General features: G+C 42.7%; 1 protein-coding gene across 5 annotated transcripts in view; it reads left to right on the forward strand.

Annotated features, from left to right (window-relative positions):
- Positions 1–14801, forward strand: part of adcy3a (adenylate cyclase 3a) — a 66630-nt gene that overhangs the window by 47489 nt on the left and 4340 nt on the right. For all 5 annotated transcript variants that reach the window (XM_026184467.1, XM_026184465.1, XM_026184463.1 and 2 more), the window contains exons 11-20: positions 231–392; positions 584–671; positions 3697–3813; positions 3995–4275; positions 5053–5134; positions 6146–6304; positions 6392–6538; positions 9556–9669; positions 11919–12045; positions 13935–14059. In XM_026184467.1, coding sequence (XP_026040252.1) covers positions 231–392; positions 584–671; positions 3697–3813; positions 3995–4275; positions 5053–5134; positions 6146–6304; positions 6392–6538; positions 9556–9669; positions 11919–12045; positions 13935–14059 — 1402 coding nt within the window. The remainder of the gene's footprint in view (positions 1–230; positions 393–583; positions 672–3696; positions 3814–3994; positions 4276–5052; positions 5135–6145; positions 6305–6391; positions 6539–9555; positions 9670–11918; positions 12046–13934; positions 14060–14801) is intronic.

The raw sequence follows: 14801 nt of genomic DNA on the forward strand, positions 1-14801 counted from the left end.
ATGTTGTCATTGGTGTTGTTTGGTTACTGGCGTGACCCTGGTTCTCTGAAAATCAAGCGCGGTATCTCACTAAGGCAACCACATTCTGGCGTGACCAATCATGGAAGCTCCACCTCCACCGCGCCTGCCCAGGTCAGACCATTCACTTCAATCGCTTCACTTCCATAAAATGTTAATAATGTTACAACCAGTGTGCTGCATTCACTGTCACTAAGCTTGTTGTTCCTCAGTCTGAAGGGGAAACACACCAACAAGCTGTCCCTCAGGTTTGTGGATCCAGAGCTGGAAACACGTTTCTCTGTGGAGAAGGAGAAACAGAGCGGGGCTGCCTTCTGCTGCTCCTGTGTGGTTCTGCTCTTTACTGCAGTGATGGAGGCGCTCATAGACCCCTGGTGAGTTCACAGGTCTGTTTTACTCATTCACATTTTGGGCAGGATGGTTTATATCACCTACTCTCCTAAGAACAAAAGAAAATGAAAGCAAAAGTAAGCCTACACACTTTGGCAGTGTAAACTGGAAGTCATAACTGTAATAATAATAACTCACTAATTACTCTCCACTACGTTCACGTGTTCTGGAACAGGCTGATTGCAAACTACATCACCTTTGCAGTGGGGGAGGTCTTACTGCTCATCCTGACCATTTGTTCTCTGGCTGCCATCTTCCCCAGAGTGAGTTATAACACATTCTTAGACTTCATTTACAATGTGATTAGGAGGATTTTCTTTTCTTTTACAACCTTGTTCAGATACAGAATCGATTAAACACACGCTGAATTTGTTTCGTTAAATTTTTACAAGCAAGTGGTGGGATCGTTTGGATATATGTAACCTCTCAGCGACTTATGGGTAGGGATGGGTACCGGTCATGGCACCGGTTCTGACATAAACGGTAGTAACCAGACCGAAAAGCAGTGCACATTTCGGTGCTTTATTTCGGTGCTTTTTTTTCCTGAGCTGTGATACACTTCTAGCCAATCATTTTACGTTTCCGAGGATAGTAGGCGGGGCCAGGTACGTGCGTTCTTTTAGAGCAGAGCTACAGATTAAAAATGCTCAAGGCGAAGCGGTCAAAAGTCTGGCTGTACTTCACAGCAAAAGATGCAAACTCAGCAGCCAGCAACAAGTGCTTTAAGCTGATACTGTGATACTGTCAAAGGAGGTAACACCTCAAATCCGATGAAACACCTGGCGATGCATAGCGTTTTTTTTAAAAAGCCGAGAAATGCGCCGTATTTGATAGCTTGCTGCAAGACCTCACACCGAGCACATCTACTAGCCCTGCCAGTGTAGCAGAAATGATGAGGATGATGATGCAGCAGCAGCCGTTCTTCTCTGCGTGAGTAGCTTCATGTTCGTGTGTAATTTACGTTGAGTAGGCTAACCACGTTATTACATTAATGCATGTAAGGTGAACTAGCAAACATCATCATAGCTACATGCGTCTGTCTTCTTGTTTGATGGCAGATACTCCCTTCACCCTGGACAAAAAGGCTAAAATGACCAAAGAAAAAGAGGAAAACAGCTAAACATGAGAGGTTTTTGGACAAAGTTTGTTTTCTCCATTGATTAAGCACTGCTTCCAGCCAAGAGTGATACCATATATGCCCCATAGCTGCAGAAAAGGCTAACATTGTTATCTTTTTACAAAAAACCAGCTGAACATGAGAGGTTTTTGGACCAATTTTGTGTTCTCCATTCTTTAAGCACCGGTTTGAGCACCGTTTAAGCACCGGCACCGTTTCAAAAGTACCGATTTGGCACCGGTATCGGATAAAACCTAAACGATACCCATCCCTACTTATGGGTCATTGCCTTCTTCTCTCACTGTGCTCACAGTCAATCCTCTGGAAAGCACCAGTGGCATTTTCTCTCACACAGAGTTGTCCACATATTGTCACAGTATTGGGGCTATGCTAATGTTGGAAATCATGTTAACAAAGTGTTACTACTGATTTTTAATTGCTAACACGGTATGGAAAATGTATCAGTTATTTGTCTTCATAAAGTTGTAACTAATGTGTTGTTTAGTTTCCCTTTAGCTCGCTCTGGTTACGTTTAGGTCCTAAAAGTACTTTGTTAGGTTTAGGAAAAGATTATCACTTGAGTTAAAATCCAAGTTTCCCATTGTCCAAAGATATTGGATGATAAGCTAATTGGTGACTCTAATTGGCCATTGATGTGAGACAGAAACAAGTTTCCACTAAATGTGGTCCCAAATGTGCAAATCATGCATCGGCTCTTCAAATGTTTTAAACTCAGACCTACAATTCTAAAAGTTTGTTTTGGAGGTTTTGGGCTTTTCCCATATAGACAGTGTCTCATCTGCTGCAGTCTTTACTGTACCCTCCCCTCACACAGCCCAGTTTTTCACACACAAAAACACCTACTAGACAAATAAGTTGAGGAGAAACAACGTTCTCTGCAAATGTGGTGACATTACACAGATTTAAAACATTTTCCTCCCGTATCGTTCATTTCACGAGTCAGTATAACTGCTACTCTCAAACACCTCTATGATTGTATCACTTACATGCGTCTCCTGTAGAGTCACAAATAGAGAAATGGGTAGAGAGAGATTATACTGAGAGTTCAGAGGAGCTGAAACAATAGATATGAAATGACTAAAATAAGGACCAACCTTGAAAATTATTCCTTTTTTTTGCTTTTTAAATTTAGATGATAGTGGGTGCAGTGATGTTACGTTATATACAAAGATTATGTTTGTTTATTGATATCAAAAAGCTAATTAACAACCAGTTAATATGCAGCTAACAACAGAAAAAGGAAAAATGTTTACAAAACTGTCTTAATTCAATTTTGACATGTAATTCAGGTAAGTAAGTTTAATACTTAAGACCAGGGTTAAAGTTTAAGTCTGAGCCACATGTGCCTGCCATGTACTGGATAAATATGTGATCTTCTGAAGTCATGGAAAAAAGCCGTGTGTTTATCATAGAGTACTTTTTCAGGCAGTACTTTTGATCCTCCCTCTTCATGGAAATTTAGATGTATTGATATTTTGCAGTCGGGTGAATATTGACAGCTGATGTCACGGCCTCCGCTCAGCTCAGGGCTGCAGCACACACTGATTACACGGACCGAGAACTGCAAGGTCACTGTAAACACTGCATGTAGCTCTGCAGGACTTATCAGTGCTACATCCAATATAACAACGTCCTAGGCCTGCAGTGTCCGTTTAAAGAGGCTAAATATGTGGTCATCTTTACTCCAGAAAGATAAACATAGGTGAGAGGATTAATGATGCCCGGGCTCACAGTTCTGGTGTTGTGAAAGGCTTCGAGACACCTAAAAGCGTCTGTCATGTTAAAACCCATCCATGCAGCTGTGTACAGCTGCTTTTGTCAGATAGTGTGTGTCAATTCAGCGACTTCCCCGAGTACACTTTCATGTAGTATACACACTATGCTGTTACTGTGTAGTAATGTGAATTTTAACACTGTAGCGCTATCTCAGATCAGAGTTGTGCTGCAGGTCTGTGTACCTCAACCATGAATTATTACCCAAAGCAAAGCCTAAATGTTTGACTCATGAGAAGTTTTTCTTTTAACCTTTCACACATCTGTGACCAAAAGAAACAATAATCACACATTATGTTGTTTGTCTCAGCCACAGTGACAGTATGACTGTTCATGAATAAAAGCTTTCATTACTAAATGGATGGATTTCATGTCAGGTCTTTGCCAAAAAGCTGGTGGCTTTCTCCACCTGGATTGACCACACACGTTGGGCTCGCAACACTTGGGCCATGACCGCCATTTTCATCCTAACCATGGCTGACATAATGGACATGGTGAGCTCCTCATTTGTTTTTAACATCTAGACTAAATGCACCTTTTTGCCAGTAAGCAGGTGAATTATGTTAAAACTAGAGCCAATACAACATAAAAACTCTGGAGCTTATTGTGGGGGGACAGATATTGCAAATTTGAATAATGGTAAAGCTGATGGCTTCGTGCCTGTCTGCTGTGTAGCTTAGTTGTCTGCCTCAGGTCCCAGACTCAGACACCACCACAGTGGCCCCCTCCTCCTCGTTGTCCACCGTGTCCAGCCTTGAAGGTTGCCTGAACAATCCCAAATATTACAGCTACGTTGCTGTGCTGGCACTGATGGCCACCACAATGCTGGTTCAGGTCAGTCACATGGTTAAGCTTACCCTGATGCTGCTCATCACAGTGGCCACGGGCGTCGTTAACATCTACAGCTGGAAGGACATCTTTGACCGCTATGACATGGCCCGCTTCCACGACTACAGGTGAACCAGAAAACACCCAGTATGATCTGCATGAAGCAAGCGTGTGTGTGTGCGTGTGTGTGAGTGAGTGTGTGTGTGCGTGTGCGTGTGTGTGTGTGCGTGTGTGTGTGCGTGTGTGTGAGTGAGTGTGTGTGTGCGTGTGCGTGTGTGTGTGTGTGAGTGTGTGTGTGTGTGTGTGTGTGAGTGAGTGAGTGTGTGTGTGTGTGTGAGTGAGTGTGTGTGTGTGTGTGTGTGAGTGAGTGTGTGTGTGTGTGTGTGTGAGTGAGTGTGTGTGTGTGTGTGTGTGTGTGTGTGTGTGTGTGAGTGAGTGTGTGTGTGTGTGTGTGTGAGTGAGTGTGTGTGTGTGTGAGTGTGTGTGTGTATTCAAGTCTCAGTTTCATGTCAGTGTGTTTTGTGCAGAACATAATCCACTTTGTCTCCAGCCCATTTTCCCAATTTTTTCCACTTTCTAGACTCCAACTGGTGTTTGAGAAATTTGCAATATGTATATAAATAACGCAGTCAGCTGTTCCAGTATAAAACAGCTTGCTCTGCCATTGGTGGGTTCAGGCTCTTATTCTGATATGTGCCTGTTATGTTACCCTGTCCCTGTGACAGCAGGCACGGCCCCAGCAGTGGGGCATGGATGTTACCTTCCTTGTACTCGTGCTAGGGTAACATAGGAGCGTTTGTCTAGAGCTCCAGTGTGTCTACAGGTCTTGGAACAACATTTTCTTGTGGAAAATACACAGAAGAAATGTTCAGACTGTTGTTGTTTCCCTGTTGTGTTTTTGGCAGGTCGTACCTGGTCCCATCTAAATTCGCGATGACAGTTATGATCTTCATTATGATGGTTAGCTTCTATTACTTCTCCAGACATGTAAGTTAAGCTTGTCTATTGTCTTCACTAAAGTAAAGGAAATGCTTTATGTAGTGTTGTATTGTGTAGTACTGCGCTGTAGTATCTGTAGTTCTTTGTCATGTTTACTGGTAAATACTTCAGCTCCAAGCCCATAAATATTATTGAAGATCATTTTATGGTAATTGGACATAATGCACAGCTGATACTTTTTTAAATGATTCTTTATCCCTAAAAAAGAAGAACTTTGTTGATCCCAGAGGGAAGTTCAGGTCTGACGTAGCTCATCTGGTGTTTGCATGAGAGTTGAAAAACCTGCTGCGTGTGGGTCTGTGGGTCGTCAGGAGTCATGATGATAACAAATGAGAGAACACTGTAACTACTTTGTTTGTTAATACTTTTGACAGCAGTTGAAATGATGAAGTAGTAGTATTAATACAAATAAAATTAAGCATAATCACAAAAATAAGAATGGATATACTGACTTATACAAGACGAACGGGAACCAAGGCGACTCAGGACCTTTTGGCGCTCACATTACCAAATCAGGCAGAGCTCTACCCAGTCTGTGGCCTGTCTGTCAGGTGGATGTCTTTACTCATACTTCTGGTAGAGTCTCACACCAAAGCAGTGGCTGGATCATGTTAAATGCACTAGAAAAATCTAGGAATTAGATCTAAGCTCTTAGGTGGCACAAGGCTAGTCTCTTCATCACATGTTGATGCGTCGGCAACTGGTTGATAGTCAGTTAGCTCCCATCGTCTTTGCTACAAGATTTCGACAGGATGTTTTCCATAATGCCGGTGTCTTCTCCTGTTTCGTAGTCTGCTTGTAAATGTGACACACAAAGCGCTGGCTGGTCCTTTTATTTGAATACATGTCAGTAATATATCTTTAGGCACAATAGTTTTATATTACAGCGTTATGACTTCACGGCAGTTTTTCCCCTGCAGTTTGCTAATGTGCAACATTTTAGCATTTCATTGCTCGCAGTTGGCTATTGCTAACATGAGAACCTGTTGGCACCTGAAGGTGGAGAAGCTTGCCCGTACCCTCTTCCTCTGGAAGATTGAGGTTCATGAGCAAAAGGAGAAGGTGTATGAGATGCGGCGCTGGAACGAAGCGCTGGTGACCAACATGCTGCCTGAACATGTGGCTCGACACTTCCTAGGATCCAAGAAAAGGGACGAGGTAAGAGGCTCGCTGATAACACATCCTCAACTCACTGTGACTGTCAGAAGTCTTTTCTGTCCACACTAATGATCCGTTCTGTTCCAGGAGCTGTACAGCCAGTCATATGACGAGATCGGAGTCATGTTCGCTTCTATCCCCAACTTCTCTGACTTTTACACAGAGGAGAGCATCAATAATGGAGGCATCGAATGCTTGCGCTTTCTCAACGAGATCATCTCAGACTTTGACAGTGTAAGGAACCTTTTTTCCTCAGTGTCATACAGGTTTGATTTCTTCAAGAAATCAGATCAGGTCAGTTCTATCTCTACTGCTCTGGGACTTTAGTCTCAGATTATTTCATGACACATAGTTGAAAATACTACTTATTGACCTTATCCTGCCCATCGCTTTATTATGGAAGAGGTTAAAGCCACATGTGGAGCTTTTGGCTTTCATTGGGGTCGTCACAAAACATATTACAGATAGTATTTTAACTATGATATGTATGTGCTGTAATATTTGTAATGCATGCTTTTAGAGCAGGGTCGGCAACCTTTCTGATGATGAGTGCATCTAACATTTCCTCAGAGGTCAGTGTGCCGTATGACTGCATTAGCAATAAATGTAATAACGCTCTATATGAACAGTTACTCACTATATAGAACAACGTTATAGGATTATATTTGTTCACAGATGTTTGCAGCTGTCAGCGAATAGTTATCAGCTATTTAGAAACAAAACACTTTTAATCCATAACAGCAAATGAACTGAACAACAGAAAATACAAATGCTATCTATGGTCTCCTCACAACAATGATAAGAAAAATAAACTGGGCCAATATGGCATGTTTGTTAATACAGAGACACACATGTTACTGTGATCTCTGGTCTCCCAGTCAGAGACACAGGTCTCCCAGTGTCCAGCATTCAGACCTGAGGACTCATGTGAGAGAAAACCTGCTCACACAGACGTGTGGAGCCAAACACTGTCAATAAGGCCTCTGCAATGTTCTGAAGACAGTTAAACCTGTCAGGTAGTGACGTCCAGCAGGTGAACATGCAGCTCCATGAACACGCACAGCTGTGGAGTCCAGCTGCTTCGTAGTTCTGCAAACTTTGACCCCACAGAGTCGAGCTGTTCAGTTCAATCAGCTGCATTTCGATGTGTCGAGCCAGTTAATGCGAGACGAATCCAGCTGCTCATTAAAGCTTCTGGTTTGATCAGAAAAGAAAACATTGGTCCAAACAGCTGAAAGTCCTGAAAACACATCGTGAATTCTGTCTCGAGTCTACAGATGTATCCGTGTATCTCCGCGGTGCTGATGCTGCGCTGAGCCGACAGCTGCTGAAGCTTTTGAAGTGTCGGAACGTGAAAATTTCAACATCGCTTGAAAAAACTACCAGCTAACAACGTCCCTGTCACCGCTAGGCTAAGTGATTTTTAGCCAATTACAAGTTGAATCTTGTAGTTGGGGTCGTTAGCTAAGATACCGTCATTAAGAATGTGTCTATGGGACACATTAGTTGTGTTGCAATTTGCGATGTGCACCGCTGGCCCGGCCATTTATTTTTTTTAATGCACCTCTCAGATTAACTCGCTGCGTGTCGTGCCCAGGGCGGGACTGGGACAAAACATCAGCCACTTTGCGCCAGAAAGAGGAAACCAGCGGACGTCACGCTAAACAACAGCAGCACGTTTGATCAGCTGTTGTTAGTAGAAATTAATATTAAATAAATTCTATCAGCTGATGTTTGCTGGAGCCACAGCTGTAAAGCTGTTGGTCATGATGTCGGTTTGGATATGTGGTGAGAGGGAAACATGAAGATGAAACCAGGAGATGTCCTTACTGAATCATCAGAGCTGAACAGGTGATGGAGAAACAGGTTTACCTTTTAGGTGACATGAATGAGTTGAAGTTATGAACTGTTTCTGAGAGACAAATAACACCAGGATCCTTTTTTAGGTAGCTGACAGCTGGTAACTGTGCAGGGGCGGGTCTAGCAAAGTGTTGCCAGGGGGGCAGGTAGGGCATTAACAGGGAGAGGGGGGCACAAAGACATACTTTTCTTTCTTAGTCTCATTTAAAATGTTTTGCTTTTATTAAATAATTATCTGAATCTTACAACCAAAGTTTTTATCTGATGTAAAATGTATAGAAATCACACATATACCAACAAGACTGTACATCACTGTCACCACAGCGTTTGTTTTCATTCTTTATGGCTTTTCCTATAATACCTGGTGGGCCGGTCTCTAGAGCTCATATAGAGCAAAGATTAAGTCAGATACAGCAATAATTCCATTTTATTTTAATTCAGTGTCATTTATACAGCACCAAATCACAGCAACAGTCGCCTCAAGGTGCTTTATATAGTAAGGTAGACCCTACAATAATACATACAGACAGAAACCCAACAATCATATGACCCCCTATGAGGAAGCACTTTGGCGACAGTGGGAAGGAAAAACTCCCTTTTAACAGGAAGAAACCTCCAGCAGAACCAGGCTCAGGGAGGGGCGGGGCCATCTGCTGTGATTGGTTGGGGTGAGAGAAGGGAGACAGGATAAAGACATGCTGTGGAAGAGAGACAGAGGTTAATAACAGATATGATTCAATGCAGAGAGGTCTGTGAACACCCAGTGCATCATGGGAATCCCCCAGCAGCCTACACATATTGCAGCATAACTAATACAGGTGGGGTTGTGGTGGAGGTGGGTTAGAAAGTGGCTTGGAGATGACCGCCAACTTTAACCAAGCCAAATTGGTTTACATAACGTGACCTTAAACAAATCAATGTGTATAAATGAGCAGAGAAAGCAGACATTGAAATCAGGAATATATCTCAAATATCTGTGAGCTCGCTGACGCAGTGATTCCAGCTGTGATTCGTGCACTAGAAAGAGTCGTGGATGAAAAAGACACAAGAACCATAAAAGTTTCTGTACATTAGTTTAAATCTGATTTTACTTGAAGTCTCTAATTATGACTTGGATGGTGATCAGACCACATCTACATGTTGTCATTGCAGAAATCGTTTAATTCCCAAACGTTCATGTTTTCTTTCAGCTGTGTGATAGCAGACCCCTGACGGTACAGTAATATTGAAAACGGTTACAAACACCTCGATATGTCCGTTTTGTGGTGAGATGAAGTTGAAATGTAAGTTGCTCAGATGGCCAGGGTGCAGTGCTTTTTAAAAATGGTTGCAGCATGTTTGTCTGTGCTTTCATTGTCAGTAACACAACCTCCCACTTGTCTCCATGTCAGCTGCTGGATGAGCCTCAGTTTCGCTGCATTACAAAAATCAAGACTATTGGCAGCACATACATGGCAGCGTCAGGTGTCACCCCGGACGTCAGCAACGGTTACAACTCCATCAAGGTCAGTGTGGTCACATGACTTCTTCAGCTTCAGTGTGTGTCATGGCTGACAGAGCCAACATAATTGCATCTTAGTGTGAATAGATCTAGATCTGCTGCAGGTTTGGTGCAACTCTCTTTGTGGAAATATTAATTTGATTAAGATGATCTGATTAGGATGCAGGTACAGTTTACTGTAGTGCAGAGGGCACAGCTGAGACAGCCTGTAACTCAGTTATTTCCATGGTAACGTAGATTTTTCATAATTTATAGGAATTTATAGGCTGAAGTCTTAATAAACAATCAGTGAAATGTTGCAGATTCTTTAGTTAGTTCAGTTAGTTTGACAACAAATGTAATGATAATCTATCTGATTTACTATGAATATAAAGAAATATTTAAATTGGACAGTTAAGGAAAAAACCACCTCACTCGACAAGGATATAAGACAAATGTAACCTATGTTCTAATTAAGGCTATAATAATGGAAGATTACTAACCGTGCACTGAGCATAATGGAGAGTTAAATTACGTGTTGAGTGCTAATAGATAATAGGTTTGATGTCCTTATTGTGGTGACGACATCCTTAAGTCTAAAATGTGTCCCTCAGGTTTGATGTTGAGGCTTTCGATGCTTTATTGCATTTTCACTTTGGATAAACGAGCTTTGGTCGACACAGTCGTGTTAGAGCACAGGCTGCGTTTGTGTGCTGCTGTGTTTTCCAGTCTAATCTTTCCAGAACAAAGTCGCATGCTGTCGCACACCACAGACCACATGGTTGTCCCGACGCACAAACTAGTGGAGCTTAGTAATGGTAAAAGGACGGGTTCTTCTATAGCGCTCTTCTACTCTCCCGAGTACTCAAAGCGCTCTACACAACTTGCCACATTCACCCATTCACACAAGCACTTTCTTTATGCTTATCTAACTACATTCACACACAGTCATGCTCCGATGGATGTATCGGAGAGCAGCTCTGGGTTACTATCTTGCCTAAGGATACTTGACATGCAGACTGGAGGAGCCAGGGATTGAACCACCAACCTTCCAAGGCGACCTGCTGTACCTCCTGAGCTAGAGCCACAGTCAGTGTCGACATTCTGACTTTTGGCAATGATTTATCAGATCAACAGTTTGGTCATCTTGAAAGAAAAATCGACGTCAGCTTCACCAGAGGTTGGTGTTTGCAGTGGAGACGTCCAGGGATGCATGTAATCTACTGCTTATCTACTGTAACTGATGACACACAGCACTTTACACGCCTCATTCACCCATTCACACTCCAAACTGGGGTCAGTAGCTTTTCCAAGGATATTAGTCATGCAGACTGGAGCAGATGGGCATCAAACCATCATCCTTCTGATAAGCAGGTGACCTGCTCCACCACCTGAGCTACAAAGTTTAAATGAGCTAAGGCTTTGGGTTTTTTTGTGGGCCACATTCTACATATACGTAGAATTTGTGTTCATTTTAGGCATTTTGAGTAGTGAGTCAGTATTTACATCAGGGGTGTCCAACTCCAGGCCTCGAGGGCCGGTGTCCTGCAGGTGTTAGATCTCACCTTGGTTCAACACACCTGAATCACATGATGAGCTCATTGCCAGGCCTCTGGAGAACTTCAGCACATGTCGGGGAGGTCATTCAGCCATTTAGATCAGCTGTGTTGGATCAAGGACACGTCTAAACCCTGCAGGACACCGGCCCGCGAGGCCTGGATTGGACACATTAAACATAAGAACACCATTTTATTTGCACCCGTTGAAATCCTTGTTTTAGGATTCAATGCTCACGTTTAGGCCATTTGGCTGGTCAAATCCGGTCACATTACAATGTGATTTGACCAGTCCGACACAGAGATGTGACCTTTTATTTTCCTGTTGAAAGCCTCGTTTTAAGGTTCGACGGTTTTATTTCCGAGTTTTGGGTGAGAGTGAGGCGCTGACAGAACGAGTTAGTGATAGTTTAATGCTGAGGTGAGAGGCTTATACAAGCATTAATGTTAATATCATTATGAATACAAGCACAACAGAGAATGATGAAAAATTAAAGGCTGAATTTAATAGCCTAAGAAAATGGACTCACGTGACTGAACTGCTTGGTGGTTCAAAGCTCGTCACCAGGAAAAAAGACGCTCACTCCCAGTTATCTGCTTGGTTGTTTTTACACAGAAGAACCCAAATCAATAATCCAGATTTATAATACAGTAAAGAGCTGTTTACAAAGTGAAGCATTTAACCAAGTAAAAAACTGAATTTGCTTTTGCCTGACAGAAGGAAGAGCTGTCGGACACCGAGCGCTGGCAGCACCTGGCAGACCTCGCAGACTTTGCGCTGGCCATGAAGGTTACACTTATGAACATCAACTACCAATCATTCAACAATTTCATGCTGCGCATCGGTACGTCCTAATCTTAAGACGGTTGAAGGGTTGCATGTTAGGTGTGTTGCTGTGCAGGTCCGTCAAAGATATGTTATCTCTCTTATGGTCAGTGGATTCAAACCATGTAGGAACAAAACACAACAAATAGTTGACGTCAGGAGCAAAGCTGAACTTGCAGACTTCATCTTGTACATGTTGTGTTCATGCTGTATAGCATTCATTCACTTAGCATTACCGTAGTTTTAAATGAGTAATTAGCATCTCCAGTGTATTTATTTTTTGTTAAAACGAAGACTATTAGAAACATTACAAAAGGGATTTTGACCCAGAAGGAATCATGTCTAAAACATGAACTGAGTGTTGGCAAAAAAGGAGAAATCACAGCCACCAGTCCCACATGGACATATGACCTTTTATTTTTATCTAAATGTTCTCCAGTGAATTATCAGGGAGCATGCAGACTACCAGAGCATTCTTCTGTTACTCTGCGTCGCAGACAAACTTCATCGTGGGTTTGATCTTTGAGTTGGAATCATCCTGAACTAAAATGAGATCTTTGCTTTTGATTGTGACACTTGAATCAACTTTAAAATATAACTTTGAGTATAACTTTCATACACTATGCCCTGACCGGGGAGAGACCTGGTCTGTTAGAAAACGTTTACTTCTGATTGTAAATAAGACAGACAGTGAGCAGCATGTCAGGGAGGCTGAGGTTGTGGTGGAGAGGACGTTTTGACTCGTCTTATAGAGTCTCAAGTGTCATGGAACATGAAAGATTCAATAAGCAGCCTCGAAAACATTAGATGGAAAACTACATTTATATCATGTTGTAAAATTGTAACAAAATGCAGCATAACTAAGGGAGGATTCAGGGTCACCTGGTCCAGCCCTAACTATATGCTTTAGCAAAAAGGAAAGTTTGAAGCCTAATCTTGAAAGTAGAGATAGTGTCTGTCTCCTGAATCCAAACTGGAAGCTGGTTCCACAGAAGAGGGGCCTGAAAACTGAAGGCTCTGCCTCCCATTCTACTTTTAAATACTCTAGGAACAACAAGTAGGCCTGCAGAGCGAGAGCGAAGTGCTCTAATAGGGTGATATGGTACTACAAGGTCATTAAGATAAGATGGGGCCTGATTATTTAAGACCTTGTATGTGAGGAGCAGGACTTTGAATCCTGGATTTAACAGGAAGCCAAAACAGGAGAAATCTGCTCTCTCTTTCTAGTCCCTGTCAGGACTCTTGCTGCAGCATTTTGGATCAGCTGAAGGCTTTTCAGGGAGTTTTTAGGACTTCCTGATAATAATGAATTACAACGAAGATGTTTTTCTAAAATTGCTGTAACTAAGTTTAAGGTTATAATTCCTCCACTGTTATCTTATTCAATGCCATGTGTCCACACAGTGCAGAGCAGCTACAGGACCTAACCTCTACTTCCACAGAGTCCCATTTTCTTGTTAATAGTGTTACATCCTCGCTGTACATGTCACTCTTCTGGGGAACCAGCTTCCAGTTTGGATATGGGAGACATATCGCCTCTATACTTTAAAATGTAAGCTCAAAACTTTCTTTTTTGATGAAGCTTATTCTTGGCCCTCCCTTAGTTATGCTGCCCGTGGCTGCTGGGGGCATAATACACTCTGTGTGTCTTTGTCCTGTCCTGCTGCCTTCATCCCTGAGCCACGGTCTACTGGAGGGTTTTAAAAGAGGGTTTCTTCTTCCAGTTGTCACCACATGTTTGGTCATATGAGGGTGTCTGATTGGGGTTTTCTTGTTATTATTGCCGAGTGTTTACCGTACATAAAAGTGCTTTGAGGCAACTTTTCTTGTGATTTGCCACTAAATAAACAGACTGAAGTGAATTAAAATGAAAGTCAACACGTTGCATATTTCAACACTCTCTTTTAGGTCTAAATAAGGGAGGGGTGCTAGCTGGAGTGATTGGTGCTCGCAAACCCCACTTTGACATCTGGGGCAACACTGTCAACGTGGCAAGCCGCATGGAGTCCACAGGTGTGATGGGCAACATCCAGGTACTGCTTCACTTCAGACTTCTGCTTTATCTTATTCAAATAACCTCCAAAGAGATTATTGTAGAGAGGAGGTCAGATAAATAGTGTAAAGTTTCTTTTAAGCAGTTTTAAGATCACAGCAAAAAGTATCTGTTGTGCTATGAGGAAGACTTCCCATCTGGCATCTGAGGCAGAGTAACCAGCTCAGCCGCTGGTTGTATACAGATGTGATCTAGCACTATACCGTTCTTCCCAGGAAACATCTTTCTGATTCCTCCACCAGCGACATGACCCTGGGCAACTGAGGGGGCACGATTATGACAGCTTGGCCTATGGCACGGTCGTGTGTTGAGACTTCTGTTTGGCCTGGATGCTTTAATCTTCCACTGGTGATGATGTTACCTTGTCCAGAAACCACCTGCAGCAGTGAGGCGTCCTGCTGCCCCACGAGCAGCAGAGTTGATGTAATGGATCAGCAGTATCCAATGATGCGCAGCCAAGAGGTTTCACATTAAGGATCCCTTCTACCGCCATGCGGTGACTTAGGAACAATGTGATCCTCAGGATGATTGGAGCGCAGACTTACCTTATTTCCCTCTCACAGGTTCATCAGAAATGTGTGTGGTGGATTAGTATGGAAGGTAATCTTCTGATTTACAAGATGCACCTGAAGAATGGGCTATATGGTGGAGAAAGCCTCCTGCAGCTCTCGAGACCTGCCTCAGAAATTGGATCTATGATTTGAATATACATTGAATGGTGT

The sequence above is a fragment of the Astatotilapia calliptera genome, chromosome 11 (assembly GCF_900246225.1).
Source record: "Astatotilapia calliptera chromosome 11, fAstCal1.2, whole genome shotgun sequence".
NCBI classification, from domain to species: Eukaryota; Metazoa; Chordata; class Actinopteri; order Cichliformes; family Cichlidae; genus Astatotilapia; species Astatotilapia calliptera.